Genomic DNA, 23,936 nt, shown 5'->3' with positions numbered 1-23,936 from the left:
TGGAACCTGCAACAAAACGTTGCAATGTGGGGAGTGTTTCTGCTCAGGAGAATCCTGTACCAGATGAACCCAATCCATGTCCCTGCTCTCCTGGTTTAACAGTTCTCCACCTGCAACAGTGAGCATGCCATGCTCAGTCCACACTGGGCTGTTTTTGTGGTTCTCCCCCACCCCCAGTTTCCCCCTCCCTTCTAAAGATATTTTCATTTTTTTGCACTTCTGCAAACTTTAGGGCCTCCCCCAAGACCCTGAAAACTCCCCCTGTGCACTTACATTGTTTTGGCTACATGCTGATTGGCCTTCAAGGAACTGAATTTGCTATCAATGTGATTCACAGTGACTGATCGTGTCTATGGGAGCCATTTTGTGCTGGCATCCACAGCACTTTTATTAAAAAAATAAGTAAGGTAAAGGTAAAGGTACCCCTGCCAGTACGGGCCAGTTGTGACCGACTCTGGGGTTGCGCGCCCATCTCGCTTAAGAGGCCGGGGGCCAGCGCTGTCCGGAGACACTTCCGGGTCACATGGCCAGTGTGACGAAGCTGCACTGGCAAGCCAGCACCAGCGCAGCACACGGAAACGCCATTTACCTTCCCGCTATAAAGTGGTACCTATTTATCTACTTGCACTAAGGGGTGCTTTCGAACTGCTAGGTGGGCAGGAGCTGGGACCGAATGACGGGAGCTCACCCCGCTGCGGGGATTCGAACCGCCGACCATACAATTGGCAAGTCCTAGGCACTGAGGTTTTACCCACAGCGCCACCTGCGTCCCCCCCAAAAAAAGTACTGGCACTTTTTTTTTTTTTTTTTAAAAAGCACTGAAGGGGTGGGTGTGTGTAGCACATGTAACAAATGCACAGAGGATAAGACTATTCATGGTATTTATATGATACCTCCAAGGTCAGAGGCAGCATACTTCTGGACACCAGTTGCTGGAGATCACTAGTGGGAGATGATTATTGCCCTTATCTCCAGCTTTTCTGCTTTCCATAGGCATCTGGTTCACTATTGGGGGAAACAGCATGCTGGACTAGATAGGCCTTTGATCTGATCTGACGTTCACAAGAGAATGGATCATCTTCACAGTACAGCTTTGCCAGTACTGCTTATTGCTGGCCTAGGTTTTTTTCTTTCAGCTCCCATTCTACGACAATACAAAAAAGATGAAGGCACATCCAGCACTTTGTGCCTTCAGTGGGCAAGAATTGCTTGAAGATATTTCTGCATTTAGTTGTAGAACTGTGGCTTAATAGAAAATGCAAAAAAAAAATCAGTTTACAAACAAGATATTTGGGGTGCTTCAGCATCTCTTGCAAATAGATTATACATTAACCAAGCAGTCTCTTCACAACGAACATTCTTTTAATTTTGCTGACTATTTGTTTTAAAGTGTGATCTCTCTACAGGAGGGCACTGCAGGAAATGTTGGCCAGGATATGGCCTGTGCCTTACATATTGAAGGGAGCGCTCCTCTCATAAGGTCTTCTTAGATCCATGGGGGAAGGTCTGCTTTCTCCCAGTTTTTCATTCTGGAGAAACTAGAAGGATACAGAATCTTGTCCTTGGTGGCGCTTGCATCATAGATTGCACTTCCTAAAGAGATCAGATTTCCACACGCAGGAAGGGCTTCTCAGTTCTTCTTTTCTTTTCATAGAGAGCATTCAAACATGTGATCTTCCACTTGCAGCCTGCAGTTAGTATACATACTCAGGAGGATTGTGCAACATGAATTTTCTTAAGATGTAGATTGGCCCGCGGTGTCTTTGACTTGAAAAGCCCTTCCATGTAAGCATGCTTAAATATTGCGGCTTAAGAGCCTGAAGTTTAGCCACCCTGATCAGTGGTGCCCTCTTTAGATGGGAATGTGTATTACAACACTTGTTTCCAAAATGTGGTTTGCCAGTCCTACTCCGTTTTGGGGGATCTCCTTGTTTTGCTGTATGGGGACTTGGAAATTTGCAACCAAAGCTGCTGTATGGGGACTTGGAAATTTGCAACCAAAGCTGATGGCATTCCTAACCTCAAACAATTTTGGGGGTGGGTGGGGGAGGTGTCAGGCTGTGATGTTCTTTGAACTTGCTTTAATTGTTCCTATAATATGCAGAGTGGGGAACAGTGCTGCTGCAATGGGCTCTAATAGACTCTCATTGGAGGCTTTTGTTAATTTTTGAATCCTCAGACATTAATTGTATCTCTGTTTGTTCCTCTGAGTGCTGCAAAAGGTCAAGAGCTCCATTAGTGACCTGACAATATTGATTAAGAACATCTGCTGGGCTTACTCGTCTCTCCTCTATTGTCTCTGCTGCAGACCACTTTCAGTGCTAGGAAATGATCAAAGGCATTTAAGATCCATTTGGAATAGGTGTGTCCCACTCTCACTACAACTACAGAGCACTGTGTGCTCCCAGGAAGGAGCTACTAGGGTTGTGATTGCATAATATGGCAGTATCTTGCAGAAGTAGCCAACATAGTGCCCTACAACTCTAATCCTCCATGGTCTTGTTTGGGAAAACTCCATGTTGGTGGTGCCTGATGTCCACAGCTCACCTGGACACAGTCTTCACAATGGTGAGATGGATTGTATTTCTATTAAAATTATGGTATTCATTTCTAAATTAACAGGGATGCATATAAGTGCCCACCCAAAAACTGCTGTTCCAGACATGGTAGATGGAAGTAAACATAGCACAAGTGAGAAAACTTGTACAGGCTCTAATAAATTCCCTTAACGGATGTGTAGGCCACCTTCTTTTATATAATTTGCAAATCTCACTAAAATGTGAAGCCTACTGTTAGTGAATATTATCTGCTCCACAGCAGAGGCCATTTATGATATGATTCCCTGCTGGAACACAAAAGTAATTATGCTACTTTTAAGCTGCCAGTTAAACTGACTCTGTTATAGTGATTTCCCCAATCTTCTGCAATGATTGAGGCAACCAAGCCTTTATCAGACATTTATGTAAGTAGGTTTTTAAAGACTTATTTACTTCAACATTGCATTTTAAGGGCTCCTGTTTCCCAGCTTTTTATTTTACCTTCATGATGCTAAGAACACAGCTTCTTTAACAACTGAAAACTGATTCTCATCATTTTTCATGAGTGCACAGAAATTTTCAATAGACTTGGCCTATTGCAAAACCTGAGAGGAGGGTGGGAGTGTTAACAAACACTTTGTTGCTGATTCATCTAAAACGTTTTTAACAGACCGAATAATGACTCTTGCGATGTGAACTGTCCAGATGCAAGTTTCCTGTTTTTTCTGTGGTGGAGGAAGGAAGAGAGACGTGAAAAGCTCCCAATAATGTTTCTGCAAAGAGTTCAAAAGTCAGTAGGGAGCCCCCAAAAAGCCGTGTCATGTTCAATTCTTTTTACACAAAAAGCAGCTTTGTCTTTCACTGAATTAACTGTCTTTGAATGTATGTACAAACCCCCTTTATGAGGTATATCATGAAGCAGGAAGTCCAAACAGGATTATAACTGGATCTGATGGCAAGGTAAGCCTCCAGAAAGCAGAAGCAAGTTCTAGCCAACCATAGGTAAAGGTAAAGGGACCCCTGACCATTAGGTCCAGTTGTGGCCGATTCTGGGGTTGTAGCACTCATCTCGCTTTGTTGGCCGAGGGAGCCGGCGTACAGCTTCCGGGTCATGTGGCCAGCATGACTAAGCCACTTTTGGCGAACCAGAGCAGCGCACGGAAATGCCATTTACCTTCCCGCCGGAATGGTACCTATTTATCTACTTGTACTTTGACATGCTTTTGAACTGCTAGGTTGGCAGGAGCAGGGACCGAGCAACAGGAGCTCACCCCATCACGGGGATTCGAACCTACGACCTTCTGATTGGCAAGTCCTAGGCTCTGTGGTTTAACCCACAGCGCCACCCATGTCCCCTCTAGCCAACCATAGCTTTCAGCTATAACTGAAGAAGGCAAAATCAAAACGTTAAGGCAACCTGCAACTCATGGGCCACAAGCAGCCCACGGGGGTCATTTAAACAGCCCCTGAGCTGTCCCCGAACCCAGCCACTTTCTTGGCGAGTCCCCACGCACAGGGTGGAGCAAGGACTTGCTTTCGCGGCACCGGAAATCGCGTCTGTGCAGACGCAATCTCCATAGGAGTGAACCGGCCCAGGTGAGGTAAACCTTGCCAACCCCTGCGTTAAGGTATACTACACTTGGAAATACGTGCACAGAGATAAAATACAAATTTAAGCAATATTTTGTGATAAGATAAGGAATCAGATACAATATAAATTTTCATATGGATTTCTTTTTCAAAATTCCATAGACCAATAAAAAAGCAGGATGAAATAGATATGAATGAACACATGAAAGGCACATGGATTGGAAACAAACTGATCCATCCATCATGTTGGGCACTACTGATATCTGCTAGTAGAGCAGGGAGGGGTGGTGTCTAGTGTCACAACACAGAACCCCAAATCCATCACACCTCACATAGAGGATACTCACTACATCATGAAATGGCCAAGAAAGCCTATGTTCTCTGTGTCTTTGCCAATCTTTTCCCATTCCATTCTTTTATTAAATCATCATTATTAGAGTTTCAGGTCCCAACTACATTGATTCGCAATTCTTGCCAGAAATTCTGGTTATGCTACAATCTCTTCCTGACATGGGATTGGAGAGATGTGGCCACAGAGAATAGTGGAGAGAGTAGCCAAAAAGTGTTGCAGCTGCGATGAGGGAACTGCCTTAACCCCCAAAGAAAAGGCAGCAGTGTGATAGCAGTAAGGCTTGCATATGATTTCCTGTAAATGTTTGGTTTCATTTTTATGTAAGACTGCATATCCACACAGTACTATGAGCACTTTAGAAGCATTTATGTATGCATGGTTCTTTTTCACTTGACAACTGACGGGCTTGTAAATGCAGAAATAAAGTACATCCTGGGAAAATTGCAGCCTTCATTCAGATGCAGCAGTAATTCCAAAGCCCCAATGAGGAGTGCTTGTTCAGTCTTTAATAGGTGTATTATATCCCTCCAAAGATCTCTTGGAAAGCAGAGATTCAGCGGGAGAGGAGGAAAGAAAGTGCCCTGTTGCAGATTCTGGTAAGCTGCTGCTGATCAGACCAAGCTATCCTGGTCTAGCTGAACCAAGAGACTGTCCTAATAAAAGCTACCTTTCTCTTAGAGCTATTGGCTCTGGTCTGGCCTTGCTTGTCTCAAACCTTACAATGCCATACCTATATAAGAGTAAAGGTAGTGTTGCAGATAGCGATGGGTGAGTACAAGTATATCAAATCTGGTTTCTCTGAGTTTCTCATTTTTCCTATCTTAAACTCAATTCTCCACATTTCCACGTCAGTTTTGTTTAAAGTCCCCATGAATATTCACCAGAAAATTCCTCTACATACTTTTGCAAATCACTTTTCTCTAATAGAATTCATTTCCCTATTATGCATCCCTTTGCACACTTCCTCTAGCATATGCCTTTTTGTGCACGTTACTTGGCTGGAGAAATGCACTGGAAAATTTGGAGAAGTGTTTGGTGTTGTTTGGAAACATGCAAATTACATTTCAAATTGCCTTCAAATGTGAACTGACTTGAATCACACACACACCCCATCCCTATCTGAAGAACGTGAACAGGAAAGTGTGCCCTCTGTTGCTTCTCCTGTTGCTGGAAAAGTTCACCTGTAGTGGACACAATCCTCCTCACCTGTCAATAGTGGGAGGCATCAGAACCAAAAGTGGGCAGGGCCACTCCTCTCTTCCTCTCTCTCTTCCTCTCTCTCTTCCTCTCTCTCTTCCTCTCTCTCTTCCTCTCCCTCCTTCCCTCCCTCCCTCCCCTTCTCTCTCCACACACACATTGGGATGAAGGGGAAGGGAGAGATCACTCTTGCCAGAGGTCCAATCTGATCACTTGTAAGGGGTTTTTGGATTTCGGTAGAGGGCACACCCTAGGGCTTCAAGTTGTCTGTTCCTTATCTAAATTAAATATGATGTTTCTAATCAGAGCATTTGCCCAGAATAAAAATGCTTGTTTACTTTTCCCCACTTAACAAGTAACTCAGATATAGGTACTTAAGCTGAAGGTTCTCCATCTTTCTTCTTCTCTTTATCGTTAGGTCTCACCATGGGATTAATTTTACGGTATGCTACAGCACCATCTGATTTTGAAAGTGGAACCGTCTATGATTGCGAGAAGCTCAAGGCAGGCTTGCCCACTCTGCTTGTCAATGTAACAAATCAAGTGTATGAATATCAGTACAAAAGAGAAATCAGCCGGCATAATGTCAATGCACACCAAGGCAACATGATGCTACAGAAGGTAATGTGATTGTCTTCTATTTAGTAAATGAGGTTACATTATCATTTCTGATTGATCCTTGAATTGATGAGGAAAGAATCCACAGTGACTTAAATGTGGCGTAAAGAACTTGTTTCTAATCTTAATTTCCCGTTCAAGTGCAATCAGAAAATAGGTGAATAACAAATAAAACAATCTTTCTACTCAAAAATAATGAGCTTCTTTCTTCTCAAAAGGATCTATCTCAGCTTTGTTGCTTTCACAATTTGGAGGCTTTCAGACATGACAAAATTCTACACAGAAATATACTCCATTGCAAAAATTAAAAAAGATGGAATTTCAATGAAGATGGGCATTGCATGAATGACAGAACGCATGTCTTTTTGCTGTGTATGTATGTAGTGTACACATCACAGCTTTCTATTCCATGCACATAAAAAAATAAACCATGTGTTTGCATAGATCTATGACTCACAGGTTGCTTTTGTACATGGATAAATTTTCCATGCAGGAATATCATCATACTTTTGATCTATTCCTGAATCTATTGTAGTTCACATGTAAGATAGATCAAATGCCTGCAACTTGTTCCCAGTCAAGCAAGACATTTACACTACAGTTGCCACTGAAAGTTTCCTTAAAGAGAAATCCAGAATGTAACCTCCCTGCAAAAAAGGCCAACCTGGGTTGCTTGGATAAACTATGAGTGGCCAACTTGTGGCTCTCCAGATGATGGACTTCCCATCAGTCCCAGTCAGGTCGATGAACCTTCAGGGATGATGGGAATTGTAGTTCACCAACATCTGGAAGCCCACAAGTTCCCAAGCCAAGGATAATAACAAAACTATAGGTAGATTTTGAAATAAGTGGAAATTCCTGTTCTCTTTGTGGATGGACCACAAGAGAGGGGAACAAGCTACTGCACTGTGGTTTTGTGTTACATCCAGTGCCTTTTTTATGGGGGGATACAGGGAGACGCATATCCCTAAACATTTTGTGAATCTAAGTTTGGCCTCATTGAGGGGCAGTGTTACATCCAGAACAGATCAACATATGTGAAACATTCTAACCCTCTACAGTACTAAACACTGTGTATGACAATTATTTCCTTTGACTACACTGAGTCATGTGGCACCTTAAAAACTATCATATATATTATGTTGTACATTTTCATGGACTAGAGTCTATGTCATTAGATGCACGATGTGTTTTCCTGAGTGTAAAAGCACGTGGTTGGGAAAATTGTCACCTATGAGATCGCTTGATTCGAGTCCACTTACTATTAAAGGTAAAGGTAAAGGTACCCCTGCCCGTACGGGCCAGTCTTGACAGACTCTAGGGTTGTGCGCTCATCTCACTCAAGAGGCCGGGGGCCAGCGCTGTCCGGAGACACTTCCTGGTCACGTGGCCAGCGTGACATTGCTGCTCTGGCGAGCCAGCGCAGCACACGGAAACGCCGTTTACCTTCCCGCTAGTAAGCAGTCCCTATTTATCTACTTGCACCCGGGGGTGCTTTCGAACTGCTAGGTTGGCAGGCGCTGGGACCGAGCAACAGGAGCGCACCCCACCGCAGGGATTCGAACCGCCGACCTGACGATCGGCAAGCCCTAGGCACTGAGGCTTTTACCCACAGCGCCACCCGCGTCCCTATTACTATTACTATTACCCGCGTCCACTTACTATTATGCCTTAATAAATTTTCTCCCTCTCTGTAATATTAGAACTTGGGGGTCTTCCAATGAAAGTGAGTGGTGGAAGATTCAGGACTGACAAAGGAAGTACTTATTTACACAGTGCATACTGTCTCACTTGCTGAATCATCACCTTGTCATAGTGGGTGGGTTTACACATTCCTGTGACCCTTTTGATCAAAGCCATCGGGAGTCTCATACTCCCAGCAGGATCACCCAAGGCAGTAAGTTAAGGTACCACACTTCTGAAAGATAAAGAAGCTATTGCACTGTGCTGGAAATACTACCAGCATCTGCGTAACCACAACTCCCCTGTAGCCACTGAGGTCCTCTCAAGAATTCCGCAAAAACAAATTAGAGATGAGCTTGCAGTATCTCCAAATCTGGGAGAGTTGTGTATAGCTATTAACCAAACAAAAAACAACAAAGCCAGCGGACCTGGTGGTATACATGCCAAAGTCTTCAAAGTGGGTGGAATTGAACTTACACGACAACTTCACAAGCTCATTGAAAAAATCTGAGAGAGAGAGGAGATCCCAGCAGACTTTAGGGATTCCAAAATTATCAGTGTCTTTTAAAAAGGTGATATAATGGATTGCGGAAACTATTGAGGCATCTCTTTATGAGCTGCGGCCGGCAAAATTCTTGCAAGTATCTTAGCAAACTGTCTCCTAACAATATTCGAGGCTACCCCTTCCTCAATCCGAAAATGGTTTTCGACCTTCTAGGCGGACAGTGGACATGATTTTCACCATTTGACAGCTTCATGAAAAATGCAGAGAGCAAAACCAACCCCTTTATATGGTGTTTATTGACCTGACTAAGGCCTTCGACATTGTAAATCATAATGCTCTGTGGACTGTCCTTCTGAAAATTGGCTGCGCAGATAAATTTGTGAACATCCTTTGGTGTATAAACACCAACAATTGGGAAACACTGATCTGCAAGTGCTCCAACTGGAGAACAGCCTTTACCAAAGGTGCCATGGATTTTGAAGACGCTCGAACTCAGGACGAAAGGGAGAAACGTGCTAAGAGGAAGGCTCATTTGGCAAACCCTCACCATGATCAACTCCCACCCGGAAACATGTTCCCACAGTGGAAGGACATGTGGATCCAGAATTGGCCTCCACAGTCACTCAGGGACTCACTGTTAAGACTGTGTTCATGGAAGACAATCTTACTCGGCTACGAGTGATCGCCGAAGAAGAAGCGTTATACTATGAAATTTGCTTCCATAATATTTGGTGATGGCCTCAACTTAGGTTTAAAAGCTGTTTATGGTCCATGAAGGACAAGGTTATCAATAGCTACTAATCAACGTCTTTAAATTACCTCCAATATCAGAGGCATATCAGTTGCTGGAGAATGTAAGCCAAAGACTGGTATTTCCTTCATGTCCTGCTTTGTGGCTTCTCAGACATGTCAATTTAGCCACTGTGGAATCTGGATACTGGAAAGAGAGATGGCTTTGGTTTGATCCAACAGGCTTTTTTTAATGTTCTAACTTCCCTTTATCATCCTTAACAAGTTAGTGGCAGGAGAGACAAATTGCAAAAATCAGACTGTCATATAATTGCTGTGGTTGGTTTGTGCAGTTCACAATTTCCCACATTTGTCTTTTCTGAAATTAGTCTTCACTATGCAGTGTTTATGGATCTGAATATGCAATGTGACTGAATCATTTTGAATAACAACTATGCAATTAATCCACCTCCCTAAGATGTAGAGGAGAAAGGTGCAGAAAGCCTATTAGTTAATGTGACTGTCAGTATAGAAGACTAAGGGATAAAAGTTCTTGTTCCAACTTTCTCCCCATAAAGTTGTCAGCGCAGCGAAATTTAGCACTTGCTGTTATTGGCTAGCCAGTTCGCATTAGTTTAATAATTCAGAGTAAGCAGAATGGTAAAAATAAAATAAAATGCTGAGCTCTCATTTCCTGTTTATCAAGTTGGGCTATCAGTTGGACAGAGAGGGAGGGAGAGAGGAAGTCATTTTGCAGTCAGGCTGTATTGTTACAGAGCTAAATAATTCATCCAGGATCGTAACCCCATAAAGGAAAGGCACTTTATCGGCACAAAGGAGCTGCAGACCATTTTGCTAATGACATGCTCTCACTTTTAAAGATATTAATCCAGTATATTGTGCTGAAGATACAGGGAAATTCAATGTCTTACAAAAATAGCATTTGCTATCCAGCAGGTTACCGTTTTAAGCAGGCTTCTACTTTATAGTGCCTACTAAAGCTATGCATAAGAATGAACACTGCTGGCAAAATATTGCAGAGTTCAGTGAGTTCTGCCTCTGCTCATTCTGACATTGCATTTACAATTTGTCTCACAGTGTGCATCAATTAGAGCCAAACATACAGTAACTTAGCCCCCAAACTCTAGATTTTTGTGACACCCAAATGGAGGCATGATGGTGCTTTGTGGGTGTCTGTGATGGGTAATTTTGCCTAATAAAGTCTATGGGGACCACTGCAGGAACAGAGGAGTGAACTTTTCTAAAGCCCCAGAGTAACATTGTCTGCTTTCTTTCCAGCATACAGTATAGGAGATTTTGTATATGTGAAACAAAGATTAGGTAACAAGAACAATCTGGGTAATCCCGATAGCCATGCAATAGCTTGGTTATCTGCTGTCAAGTGGCTGTCTAATTATGATAACTGGGTTTCCCCATCACAAGAATTCACCTGGTTGTGTTCCTATTATCTTGTGCCAGGATCTCAACATACCATCTCCCATCCACCTCCTCTCTGTGGAACACTGTAAACCAAGCATTGTATCCAGCATGAACTTTCCCCCATACATCACCTAAAAATGTGTTACAGGAGTTCTCCAGCCCTCTGAAACAGATTTGGGGGAGGGTGTGGGGCACATGTGGAGGAAGAGAACTATTTCCATCCTGCTTTTCTGTTTAAAAAAACTGCATGTAGTGGCTTACAGAAGTTAAAACACATGCTCAGCCCTGCTATCATGACACTGGAAGAGGGAATGCACAGCTACATGATTATAGAGATGACGTCGTGGGGTGGAGGACAGTGTCTGAAAAGGCTTTCTAGATGTCAAGGCATGATAACAAACTGCAAGAATTATTGCTTCATTGTTACCCTGCAGAAGACTAATAAGCTGAAGTTCCTCAGGGGCAGAGAGACTGTCACCAGGATATTTGTTCCATTGCCATGGTGCTACTTCCTGTGCTCTCGGTCCTGTTGGGAATATTTTATTTATTCATTTAAAGCATTTGTACACAACTCATCAGCCAAAAGGACTCCCACAGAGGCTTACATAAGCATAATAACAAACAAGACAATCCCTGAATTCAGGTTTAAGAAACAGAACAGAATCAATAATAAACCACTGGATTACACAATTTCAGGTTCATATCCAGCCTTACACTTTATTTTCAGGTGGCTATATTGAACCTGATCTGTTCATAGAAATTCCCTAGCTGATTAGTAAAATTATAAAGACTCTCCTCCCTGAAAGAGAGGGGAGTGGTTGTGGGCGGGAGCCCGAGCACCGCCCAGCAGGGGGCGTTGCCCCCTGCCTCCAGCTCACCTGGCTGGCACTCACGCCCCCCCCGATGGCCACCCAACCAGGTGCCGTGGAGGGGGCGTGTTCAGCAGCCTTTTGCTGCAGTGCCAGCCTCTCCCTGGCCTCATTCTTCATCAGCGTCCCATCACAAGTCACCCACCCTCCACTCCCTTTTAGTTAGGGCTTAGGTCATTGGCCTTGCTATGGACCTTAGGTTGGTCGCCCTGGTTGCCCGGGGGGCCTGGTAGGAGTTTTTCCATTTGGCATTAGGCTTTTTGGTTTTTTCGCCTACCTCGTAGCAATCGTCACAACTTTTGTGGTATTGGTGGGTAGGTTAGGCATTGGAATAATGTGTTGTGTGTCGAAGTGCTAGGTGTGGCCATCGCCTATGCCTTCAATTTTTAGGGGTATTCCGTTAAAGGAATCTGGCGGTCGTGTATTCTGTCCGATGCCTGCTTGGCGGGAGGCCATGGCACGACCCTCGGTGACAGCAGGGGTGAGCCTATAGTTGGATTAGCATCAACAGGCTCCACCTACTGGTGAATAAACCCACTTGTTTCGATCCAATGCCTAAGCCAATACCTTTTCATTGCTGTAATCAATAAAGTTGTGGCCTTTTCTAGCCCATCAACCTTATATCACTTGTCCTTGTGTCTTCATTTCACTTCGCGGGGGTTGGGTCCTCGAACCACAAATATACATCCCTCTAAGGAAATTAATTATTACACGCACGCATGCGCACACACACACATTCTTTATACGGCTTTAAAATGTTAAAATTTTAAAATAAAACAAAATAGCATATTAAGCATATGTAAAAAAACATATCAAGATGGATGAGGTTTGGGGGGGTTTCTACTTGTAATGCATTCTCTCTTTTTTTTTACTTTTTTAATTAAAAGAAAGAAATATTCATTTTTAAGATAATTTACCTGGTTCATTCTTCAAATAAAATGGCTTAAAAATAATAGCCCACCACTCATGCTCAAGGAAGACTACTTTGTGCTGTTGAATAAACTTTCAAATTTGCAGATCTCTAGCCAAAATGATCTGGAGAGGGTTTCAAATCTATGCAGAATTATGTTGTTGTTGTTAGTTTGTCCCTTTTTTCTGCTGCTGTTCTGAGGAGCCAACAGCATTCTCAGGTGCTGACACAGGCAAAACATGGCAGCAAGCTGTTGGCCATTGCATGCCAAACTGAACCTCTCCCACAAGCTCACATTTAAAGGTTGCATGCAAACAGATTCTGTAACGCTAAAGTCCACTGCACATGAGTGGGGCAGCAGGATTTGCCATCGAATAGAATCTGAAGAGAGATGTTTGTAACAGGATATATCTCAAGGTCGGGTTTGGGAAGAAGGCAGGTTTGATCTCCCTACCGCTACTGAGGTCCAGTGCCGAGGGCCTTCTGGCAGTTCCCCCTCTGCGAGAAGCCAAGTTACAGGGAACCAGGCAGAGGGCCTTCTCGGTAGTGGCACCCGTCCTGTGGAACGCCCTCCCACCAGATGTCAAAGAGAAAAACAACTACCAGACTTTTAGAAGACATCTGAAGGCAGCCCTGTTTAGGGAAGTTTTAATGTTTAATAGACTTTTGTATTTTAATATTTTGTTGGGAGCCGCCCAGAGTGGCTGGGGAAACCCAGCCAGATGGGCGGGGTATAAATAATAAATTATTATTATTATTATTACCGCTACCACTTGACATTCATCTGGTAGTTGATTCAAAGCATGATTGGTCATAGCATTCCCATTGCTGCTATTTTATCCTTCTGGGTTTTACCCAGTTATTTCTTCATTATATCCCTTGGGTTATATTCAGCTCATCGTTGAAATCAATATGTTTATGACTAACTCATTTTTATTAGTCATAATATTTATGTTAGTCATAATATTTATGACTAACTCAAGTCCACTGGCATCAGTGGATCAACTCTTGAGTATGTTTTAGTTGGAGGCTGATATTTATTATTTGAATGTTTGTCCTGATTTTTGATGAGTGTAATTTGACCGCATAAAACAAAGGTTCATTCACCTGCCTATCTCCCAATGGGATGTCTTTTATAATCGGCCAATAGTGCCCTTCTGTATCCTCTCCACACAACTTTATGCAACAACAAATGAATTGGTCTTTAAAGTGGTGTGATATTATTTGCTTTTCTTAAAAGACATAATCCGTAAGAGATGTTTTGTCCTTTTGTACTTTCTGGCAGATGACCTTTGATCCTTCAATCTTCTTCAATGTTTTATTACCTCCCATTATATTCCACGCAGGCTACAGTTTAAAGAAAGTAAGTGGTATTTATTTATTTGAACTTCAGTAGGACGTCTGATGCTGTTGTTGATCTAAATGACCAACCCATAAGATTTGTGAAAATTAGGAAGTGCTTCAGATTGACACTATAGCACAGAGAAATCAAAGAAAGGAGTGAGGAAAATGTCGCCAATTTCAAGCCTTCATTTTGATTCCTATGTTTTGATTCCTATAATTTGTTCCAATTAAATTTAATAATGTATAATCCCTGTATTTTGACTGCCTGTTCACAATATTATTATTATTATTATTATTATTATTATTATTATTATTATTATTATTATTTCCTTGTGTAAAATAAAGTAGGCATCTTGAGTTTGGGATGTCAACTTTTTTGTGAACCTTCTTTTAGCCCCTTATAGCTCCATTTCCAGACCTGTGACGTAGGAAAGCAGCCCAGCTCCACCCTTGAACCATCAAATATTCATTAGGCCCTGACTCTGCCTTCTGACCCAATTCTGGCTAAGCCAACTGACTAGATATTTTTAAAACCACAACGTGGCAACTCTAGTTACTTTTCAGGGCATTGTCTTTCCCAATAAGACCACTCAGGCTTTGTATCCCAGCATGCCTAGATGGTAGGCTTTAGGACATAGTCAGGACTCTTTTACTAGTTTACAGATAGGCTTAAATTGCAAATAACACATTGCAGTGGAACCTCGGAAGCCGAACACTTGTAAACTTGAATGTTTCGGCTCCCGAACAATCGAAAACCGGGAGTGATTGTTCTGGTTTTCAAATGATTTTCGGAAGCCGAATGTCCGGCGCAGCTTCCGCAGCTTCCGATTGGCTGCAGGACACTCCTGTAGCCAATCAAAAGTTGCGCCTTGGAAGTCAAATGTTTTGGAAGTTGAACAGACTTCTGGAACGGATTCCGTTCGACTTCCAAGGTACGGCTCTATTGTACAACGAAGGAGTGAAATTTAAGATATTTACTGGAACATGATAAATTGTAATGCAACTCAAATGCCAACACACTTCTAAAATGTTGTGGAACTAGTTCACAGGCCAGGACTTAGCGTAATTGTAGAAGAAAAGGATTCTGATCTCACTTGCCTGAGGCTTTACAAATGTAAGAATCCATGCTATTAACATGTACAAATGATTTAGAGCTAAAATGTAAAAGGAAGCTTGAGAACAGAATTTTTGGTGTTAGATTTCTGGATCTGTTGGACAAGCAGTATATGTTTCTTAGTTAAACAACAAGAATTTTACTTTTTAATCCTTTTTTTCCACACACAGAGACATTTTTTCCGCAACTTAGGATCCATCTTAGCATATGCCTTTGTGGGGACTGCCATCTCTTGCATTGTTATAGGGTAAGTGAGCTATATTTCTCCTTTAAAGAATAAATATTGGAATTGATGTTTGCTTTCTGACAAGACACATGTGTTGCTGATGTCGAATTCCTATGCAAATATGTGCTGAATACTGAGGAATTCTGTACTGCGGTATCAATTCTTGGTCCTAAGTGCAAAACTAATCATAGTGGAAAACTACATGAATATCTATAGTTTTCATTTCAAAGTTCAGTGTTCCGCTGCTAGACAAAGAAGGCTGCCATGTGGCTTACTGCCGGGGCACACGCTGCCCTCTTGGGCCTGGCAAAGAGTCCTGCAGTGAGCGGCGGCAGCAGAGGGGCCTTGCGTGCCCTCCCCAGGGCCGCCGCCAAACTTAAAAGGCTGCCATGCGGCCTACAACTAGGGCACCCACCGCCCTCTCAGGCCCGGTGAGGCGCCCCACGATGAGCACTAGCCATGGAAGGACCTTGCACCCCCTCCCCAGCAACACCGACAAAACAAAAGGCCCCCATGGGGCCTACAACCAGGGCGCCCCCTGCCCTCTCTGGCCTGGCAAGGCGCCCCATGGCGAGCGGTAGCAGCGGAGGGGTCTTACACCCCCCTAGCACCGACGCCATTGAAAAACAATAAAAAGGCTGACAAGCAGCCTGTAACCCCGCAAACACAAGAGACTTACCTCAACCTGGCTGCTCACTGGAACACGTCCTGAACACGGAAGAGAAGAAAACAAAGTGAGGTTTGGCCGAAGGGGTTGGCCTCTTTCCCCTGGCCCTGGTCCTGCCCCCAGCTGGCCTTCCATTGTCCTCCCAGGCCAGGGGCTGGACGATAGCCAGCCTAACCCAGGTGGGACGCACCGGACCAGCCAAGCCCGCTCGCTGTCGCAAACCCTACCTACCTGTTGGGAAGGGAGGGCGGAAATTGTAATGGAAAACTACATGAATATCTATAGTTTTCATTTCAAAGTTCAGTGTTCCCTATGATCAGTTCTTGAGTTTCCCTTTTAAACATGCACATTTCACTCACAAGCACACTGCTTCATGGGTATTGTAGTTAGAACTCTGCATAAACTGTGGCTCTCTCAAATATATACATTCTGAGAACATAAGAAAAGCCTAGATTTTACTTTCTGGTCCATCATTCCATATCCAAATGTTAGGTGCTGAAACATTAAGGCCTGATTCACACATAGCATGGAACGGACCTCTTAACAAGTTGGCATCTGCTGTAAACCAGAGAGAGGAGAGAGTGGGGTGATCAGTTGGGTATACAAGGGCTGAGGCGATCTTTTGGGTATCTTGGTCCAAAGCTATGTGAGGCTTTATACACCCAAACCAGCACCTTGAACTTAGCCTGGTAGCTAATTGGTAGCTAGTGTCAGTTGTAAATCCCAAGGTTTGTATTTCTGAAGAGGTGAAGGTTTCAACAACATCACTAATCATAGCGGTAAATCAATTTACCACTTGAACCTCCAGGAAGGCCTTCCTCAACTCTGGTACTGGACAATGAATCAAGGTTCAAAAACAAGCTTCAGAATTTGTCCTCCAGTACATTTTGAAACCCTGCCCCCACATGATTTGACAGCATTTCAAATATGATGAGACTGGAGCAACATCCTGTAAAACTTCATATTAGAGTTATGAACTCAGTACTATCTCCTTGGAACTGTTTGTGGTCATTGTCCTTTTTTCATACTGCACTTTGAGGAAGGCCACAGTAGGTTATGAGAGCTCTTGAACCATAAAACTCTTTAATGGGGCACTGAAGCCTCTCCCTATGGCACAGGATTTATGGCAGCACTTTAGATTTTATAAGAGTTCCCAAATTTACAAGGAATCAGAGTTCTAAACTTCCAAAGAGCACTTTGAAATTACACAACCAATTAAATTTTAAGCTTCAGTCATCTCTCCCTGTTATATCATTCCTTAAGCAAAGGCGTATTTGCAGAATCAAAATATATGTACCCTTTTCACATCATTGTATGGTATGGCTGAACTTTCACATCTAAGGTTTCAATTCTGTCCACATTTACTGGGAAATAAGGGTCCAACTGCACATTATTATTACACTAAATGCATTGTTGGGAAGCCAGGGGTTTTCCTTCCTGTAATCAGAGGCATGGGTGATTTGAAATGGACATTATCATCACCACAACTAGACTTAGAGGGGAAAGTTCCTATTGGTATCACTGGGAGCTTCCCCCCCCCCAAGGTAAATTATGAAGTGAGAGGTTATCTTCATAGGGATCACAGCTAGGTAGGGAAAGCTTAAACCTCACCTCCCAGACTGCTGTGGTCCCAGTTAGGGATGGAAAAGTAACATATGTGAACTGAAACACAGCCCTTGAAATTTGCACTTCTCTGAATTTTGCAATGCAGTTCTTCAGCCAAGTAACATGTAGAAAAATGCACAGAGCAGGGTAAAGTCTGCATAAATATACATATATTAGTGAAGCTAATACACAAAGCTTTATTGTGTTAGGGAAAGTAGCTTTGCAAAAAGGTGTATATTATGGGGGAAATGCATTTAAACGCTGGTGGTTTTTTATGGGAATTAAAAATTATAACAATTTGATGTGGGAGGCTGAATTTAAGATTTGAAAAATTAGAAACTGAAATGGACAGTCATTCACCCCAGTCCCAATGCAAGCTTAGAGTTCCCATTAAAGAAACAAAGACCTATTCCTCACTGCATAATTAAAGCCTAGTTTGGCTTTGACTTTGGTTCAAAGTCCTGTTGAACCCAACGAGGCTTACTTCTGAATAGATGTTTAGTGGATTGCTTTCAAATGTCACATTGGCATTGTTAAAGCAGTGTCCAATCAGGTTGCATTTTAAAGTTTGAAGCTCATTAGAATGTCTTTCACAAAGGCAATTTAGGAGGGGGGACCTAGCTTAAAACTTTTTCTGTTTGTATTATCATTCCAGTCCTAACAGGGCAGGAAGTGTCTCCAAATTGTTGCTGTTTTCAAGAGCGGCTCAACTGCATACCTGAAATTTAGGTTTAAAGTCTAGGTCTTGCCTGTTGCCCCTGAGGTTGAGGTAGCATTAGTATCAAAGTCTTGAGTAGCACTACTGCTGTTTTTGCTACTCTTTCCTCCTCCATCCCACTCTCTTCTAATACACAGGAGGGAGCTGACAACATAACAACCAACAATTAACAGTGTATGGGAAAGAAAAGTTTTGTAAGCTTTGTTAACAGAAACAATGACTAAATCCTTCCACATTTGAACCATTTTATGTTCCTGTCTCTCTGCTTTTTCTGCTCTTTTGGAGGTGGCAGCCATTTTGTGACTGGTGCCCTCAACATTTTCTCAAAATTCCAAATGTGCCACCAGACCCCAAAAGCTTGTGGCCACTGCTTTATTCAAAATCAGTTTAAGTTCCAACAAGTGTTATGAGAGGCGGAAATAATTACCAGCTATCATAGCAAATTCTGAGAATAGTGTGGCGATCACACAGGGTCCCCAGACGTTTGACGGTCTATTGATCCCTGTGCCACCACTGTGCTCACTTCCCCACTGCCACCAACCCATTACTCTTGGGTACACACTGAGTCCAGACAGTTGTTAAAATTAAACCAAATAAACAAGTTTATTTTATAAGCATTAACAAGTTTATGGTTTCTCAGATAATTTTCTTGTCAGTTTCTTAACCTTAGTTTCTTTACCGGCCTATACCTTCCTAATACCTTCTGACTGATTATCTCAACTGTTTGAATGACTCCTCTTAACAGATTGTCTCACTCTCTCACATCGGACTAGCCCAACCCACAAACTTATCCTCCCTCTCTAACTCCAGACTGACTTCTTAACAACTCTAACTCCTCCCCTTGGGTTCCTATAGGTTAGTCATTTTACAATTAGTTAACCCTTTCCTTATGAACCCAGTATGATGTCACACACCGAGGAGGGCAAACGCCACAATAGGATCTTTGTCTATCCATCCATACCACCCACCTCAACTCAGTTCACCCTTCTCCAAATTCCTGCTCAAGACTAACAAGGCATAGAAAGACATTATGAATATCTATGTGGATTTAGGGTTTTAAAATTTTTGGTTTTGCTTAATTTTCCCCATGCAGCAAATGCAGGAACACGGTTGTGCACTCCAACTGAAATATCGTTTGAATTCATATATTCACATTCTCTGGTCTAGCAGTTCACTTAACATTGGTAAAAATGCCACAAAGCTGAAGCAGAGTGCTTTGTGAAGTGTTCTACTGTAACATCAAATTGACTAAAAATTAGGTGTCATTCAATTTTGCCTTATTCTGAACACTTCTTGACTTTGGATGAATGTTGGCTATAGAAATTTGAGCAACTGATTTTAAGGATCACACAATATATATATATTTTTTAAAATGAGAAGATATAACTCCAGAAACCAATCATATTACTGGGTCTATATCTCGGTAAGGAAAGGATGGAGGGGTATTACTTCTTAGAAACAAAACTAAGATGACTCTTTATATGTCTAGTAGCCTTTACTCTCTAGCAACCAGGCTTCCCACCACACCCCAGGTGCTGCTGTTCCATTTAGGAAAAAGCTTAATAGCAGCATGAGGCCCAACAATAATGGGAACTGCAAGTGAGAGAAGATTTAACCAGCCAAGGAAGGGTTATCCAGCAGAGAAAAGAGGGTGGTATTCAGGCATACGTTCAGTCCAACTGTTTTCATGCATGAATCATGAAGTGTGCATGCACATAAAGAGTGGCAATATGTCTGTTGAGGTCTGCTCATGACATGACGGTATTTCTATGCATAAGCCAAAGTTCCATAATGGAACAGGTAATGCACGTAATGCATTATAACCAGGAAAATGAATACAAGAAACCCCATGTCAGAATGCACCCTATGACTCCATCTTCTGCATGGCTGCTCCTCTGATATTTGAAGACCACAAACATGTTCTCCTGTCTAAACATACCATTCCTCATAATACTTGGTTTCTGGTTTCTGTAGTGCAGGCTATATACACGGCACTTTACAAAAGAATTACCCTATATAAGCCGACCCGAATATAAGCCAAGGCACCTAATTTTAGCACAAAAAACTGGGAAAACATTGACTCGAGTATAAGCCGGTTCACCACACCACAAACCTGGTGGTGGCAGCAGTGGCGGAGGAAGAACAAGCAGCCTGAAAAGGCTGATTTGGGGCTGCTCGAGCCTCCACTGCTGCCACTGACAGCGGCGAAGGCAGAGGAGAAGGAAGAAGCCCAAAAGGGCTCCTTTCAGGCCGATTGTCCCTTTGCTGCCTCCTCTGCTGCTCACAAGAGCAGGCATAGGAGCCACGATGGGAGAGGATCAGCGCAGCACCTCTCCCAACCGTGGCTCCTGTGCTTGCCCATGCGAGAGGTGGGCAGCAGCAGCAGGAGCAGCGGCGAGAAAGAGCTCCTTTCAGGACGCTCATCCCGCCACTGCCACCTCACTTGAGTATAAGCCAAGGGGGTCTTTTTCAGCATAAAAAATGTGCTGAAAAAATATACTTGAGTATATACAGTAGCTGTTAGGTGTAGGGGCAGTGCTATAAGATTTAGCTTGGAGTGTGCTAGAGGAGAGCTCAGCTGTGCAGGCGTATTGCACCCTGTAACGTTCTGTTGCAAATTTCAGTTGTCATTCCAATTGGGCTTCTTTACATTAACAAAAGAGAGAGAGGCAAACACAGATATGGGTACTTGGGCCTCCATAGCGGCGCAAATATGCTGTGATGTTCTGCTATCAAAGAGACAAGGCACTGACATAGTTATGGCTCTGTCAGAGTCAATAAAGGAACATTGCTTCTAACCTAGCTCTAAAAGTTTGCTGCCAGCTTAATGAGATTTTCTAGGAAGGAATTTTCCAGTGTGGATTCCCAGAAGGTTTGTTCATTCTTCAGCATACTTTTTATATTTATGCTTTTTGGGGAGTTGTGGGGGGAGAGCAGGGAGAAACAAGTTTACACCTCATTCCAGCAGGTTTCCTGCTTTCATTCTTCATTTAAGATTCAGCCCATGCTCAATGATTTCAGCACGCTTTCGTGCTTTCACTGCTTAGTATGCACAGCTAGACAGTCAGCATTTGACTTTCCAAAGTAGATCAGTTGTTTTATAACTGCTAGACAGCTGCACGCATGTAGTGTACATGGACTTGTGGGGTTGGTTAGTTGTCTTCCAATCTCATTTTGGCCCAAGCTCATAAAATTGCGAAATCCAAGGATATTGGGCTTCAGCAGTAAGCATTTCTCAAGGCCTGTATCCACAAGCATTTTGCATGCGGTACAGCTTGGGAAACAACCCTCCGTTGCTGTGTATGAAAGGATTGGCGGGGGGGGGGGAGGCTTGAACTGCTCACTGAGATTCTTTGTATGCTTCTTTTGTATGTTTGGAACTTCTTCTGCACTGTGATCTTCGCCAATAATAATAATGATGATGATAATCCTGATCCAGCAAAAACTCAACTTGCATGCTGAATGCTGACTAAATAAGGGCATATCCACACAAACCTTTCTTTTGTGCTTTCCAGTTGTGGTCTGCATTTTAAAGTTCTGTGTTCGAAAGCTCCCTCTCTATCTCTCTTCTTTTCTTTTCTCTGGAGCATTCCCCATGAAAACCCACTTTTTTCCAGCTGAAGCAGAGCAAATGGCAATCTGCAAAAAACCCGAACTGTAATTTGGTGCACTGCAGGTTTATATTGCTTTGGGAGAAGCCTTTCGGATTGTGCCATAGCAATATAGTAGCGTATATCTGCCTTAAGGGACGTGGGTGGCGCTGTGGGTTAAACCACAGAACCTAGGACTTGCCGATCAGAAGGTCGGTGGTTCGAATCCCCACGATGGGGTGAGCTCCCGTTGCTCGGTCCCTGCTCTTGCCAACCTAGCAGTTCAAAAGCACGTCAAAGTACAAGTAGATAAATAGGTATCACTCCGGCAGGAAGGTAAACGGCATTTCCGTGCGCTGCTCTGGTTCGCTTAGTCATGTGGCTTAGTCATGCTGGCCACATGACCCGGAAGCTGTATGCCGGCTCCCTCGGCCAATAAAGCGAGATGAGCGCTGCAACCCCAGAGTCAGCCATGACTGGACCTAATGGTCAGGGGTCCCTTTACCTTTACCTTTATCTGCCTTAAAACTTTGCCCATTGCATGAAGCCTTTAGCACAACAGCCCTTATTGCCATGTCCTCCTATAAGTCTACCTCCTTCTGAGTCTAAGCATGTGCAGCTGAAGCTTTCACAGGTTGCTTCCCTGTTTACCCGTCCGTCGCCTTCCTCTGTCATATTTTAGATTATAAACTCCTCTGGGTAGGGACCTGCCTGGTGCCCTGCTCACTTATGACACTATGCATGATAATAATCCACAAAGTTAGATCTTAAGCTCAAGCAGTTTCTTCACCACACCTCTGCATTTCCTATGGGGTTCAGTGCAGAGCCAGAGCAGCCTTGACTCAATATAGTGTTGGTATGGGAATCCTTACTCCTTTCTGGATACATACGTTTCATATGCTAACTATCGTACATTTACAAAAGAAAAGAAAAGAAAAGAAAAGAGAGACCTTGGAATCAGCAGCGGAGCAAACCGATCGGGCACCTGGGACGGGGCGAGCTGGAACAGGATGCTCTGCGGGGCCTCCAAGGAATCTGCCTGCCTCCTCCCACTGGGGGGGAGGTGACGGGCGGACCGTTTGGGGCAGCGCAGAGCCTGCGGGCGCTCAAGTCACTGCATCACTCCCAGTGTGTGTGCAGGCCCCGCAGTGAGTGCCACCCGCCATTTTGTCACCCCCCCCAGTGGTGACACCCAGGGCGGATTGCCCCCACTGCACCCCCTTCCTCCGGCCCTGCTTGGAATGCCACCAGAACATGTTGACTTACAACACAGCCCTATACATTTCTTCTCAAATGTAAGTCCTACCAACTTCCAGGGAGCTTACTCTCAAGTAAGTGGGTACAGAATTGGTGTTAAAGTGAACCACGGATGCCTCATATTCACTGCTTCTTCAAACACAGCAGGAATTAGATTCCTTGCACAACTGCGTAATCCTGAAGAAGTTAAAACCTCAGAAATTTAAAGAAAAACATCAGGAAGATTTTATTCATTTCATTTCATGTGTGTATGTATGTATGTTATTTTATTTTATTTTATTTTATTTTATTTTATTTATTCATTGCATTGATTGATTGATTGATTGATTGATTGATTGATTGCATTTATAGCCATCTTTTCTCTCAACGGAGCTCGTGGTGCCTTACATGGTTCTCCCCCTCCTCATTTAATAATCCCTACAACAAACCTGTAAGCTAGGTTAGGCTGAGAGTGACTGGTTCATCGTCACCCTGTGAGCTTGCTGGCTGAGTGGGGGATTCAAACCCTGGTCTCCCAGGTCCTGGCCTGACATCCTAACCTCTACACCACACTGGCTCTCGTTTAAATTTAAAATGTCAGTTGAAATGCTAAGATTTAAAATGTCAGAGGAGCATTCATGATACAAAGCTCACCTGAAATGAAACAGTTTTAACCAGAGCAGCACCTGTGCCTTTCTGACTTCTTTTGGGAGGGACTTCTACAGCACTGGGCCCACAGCACTGAAGGTGTGACTTCTCATTGGCATGAGTCATGCTTCTGTGGCACAGAGGGATTGCTAATAGTGCTCCTGCAGATGATTTCATTTATTGACTTGGGATTTAAAGTGTAAACAGGTCCTTCAGATAACCTGGGCCTAGGTTGTTAAGGGCTTTTCACACTAGTACAAAAACTTGTCATGGCACTTGTCAACGCTAAACAGAAACCAAGACATGGAATCTGAAGAGCTAGAAAGCAATTATCAAAGCAGTGAGGGGGTGGCACTGT

General features: G+C 43.3%; 1 protein-coding gene across 1 annotated transcript in view; it reads left to right on the top strand.

Annotated features, from left to right (window-relative positions):
* SLC9A9 (solute carrier family 9 member A9) overlaps positions 1-23,936 on the top strand; it is a 257,643-nt gene that overhangs the window by 7,849 nt on the left and 225,858 nt on the right. The window contains exons 2-4 of the mRNA XM_053390193.1: positions 6,095-6,297; positions 13,716-13,793; positions 15,059-15,135. Coding sequence (XP_053246168.1) covers positions 6,095-6,297; positions 13,716-13,793; positions 15,059-15,135 — 358 coding nt within the window. The remainder of the gene's footprint in view (positions 1-6,094; positions 6,298-13,715; positions 13,794-15,058; positions 15,136-23,936) is intronic.

Source organism: Podarcis raffonei, chromosome 5, assembly GCF_027172205.1.
Source record: "Podarcis raffonei isolate rPodRaf1 chromosome 5, rPodRaf1.pri, whole genome shotgun sequence".
Taxonomy (NCBI): domain Eukaryota; kingdom Metazoa; phylum Chordata; class Lepidosauria; order Squamata; family Lacertidae; genus Podarcis; species Podarcis raffonei.
This window is presented reverse-complemented; position numbering and strand designations above follow the sequence as displayed.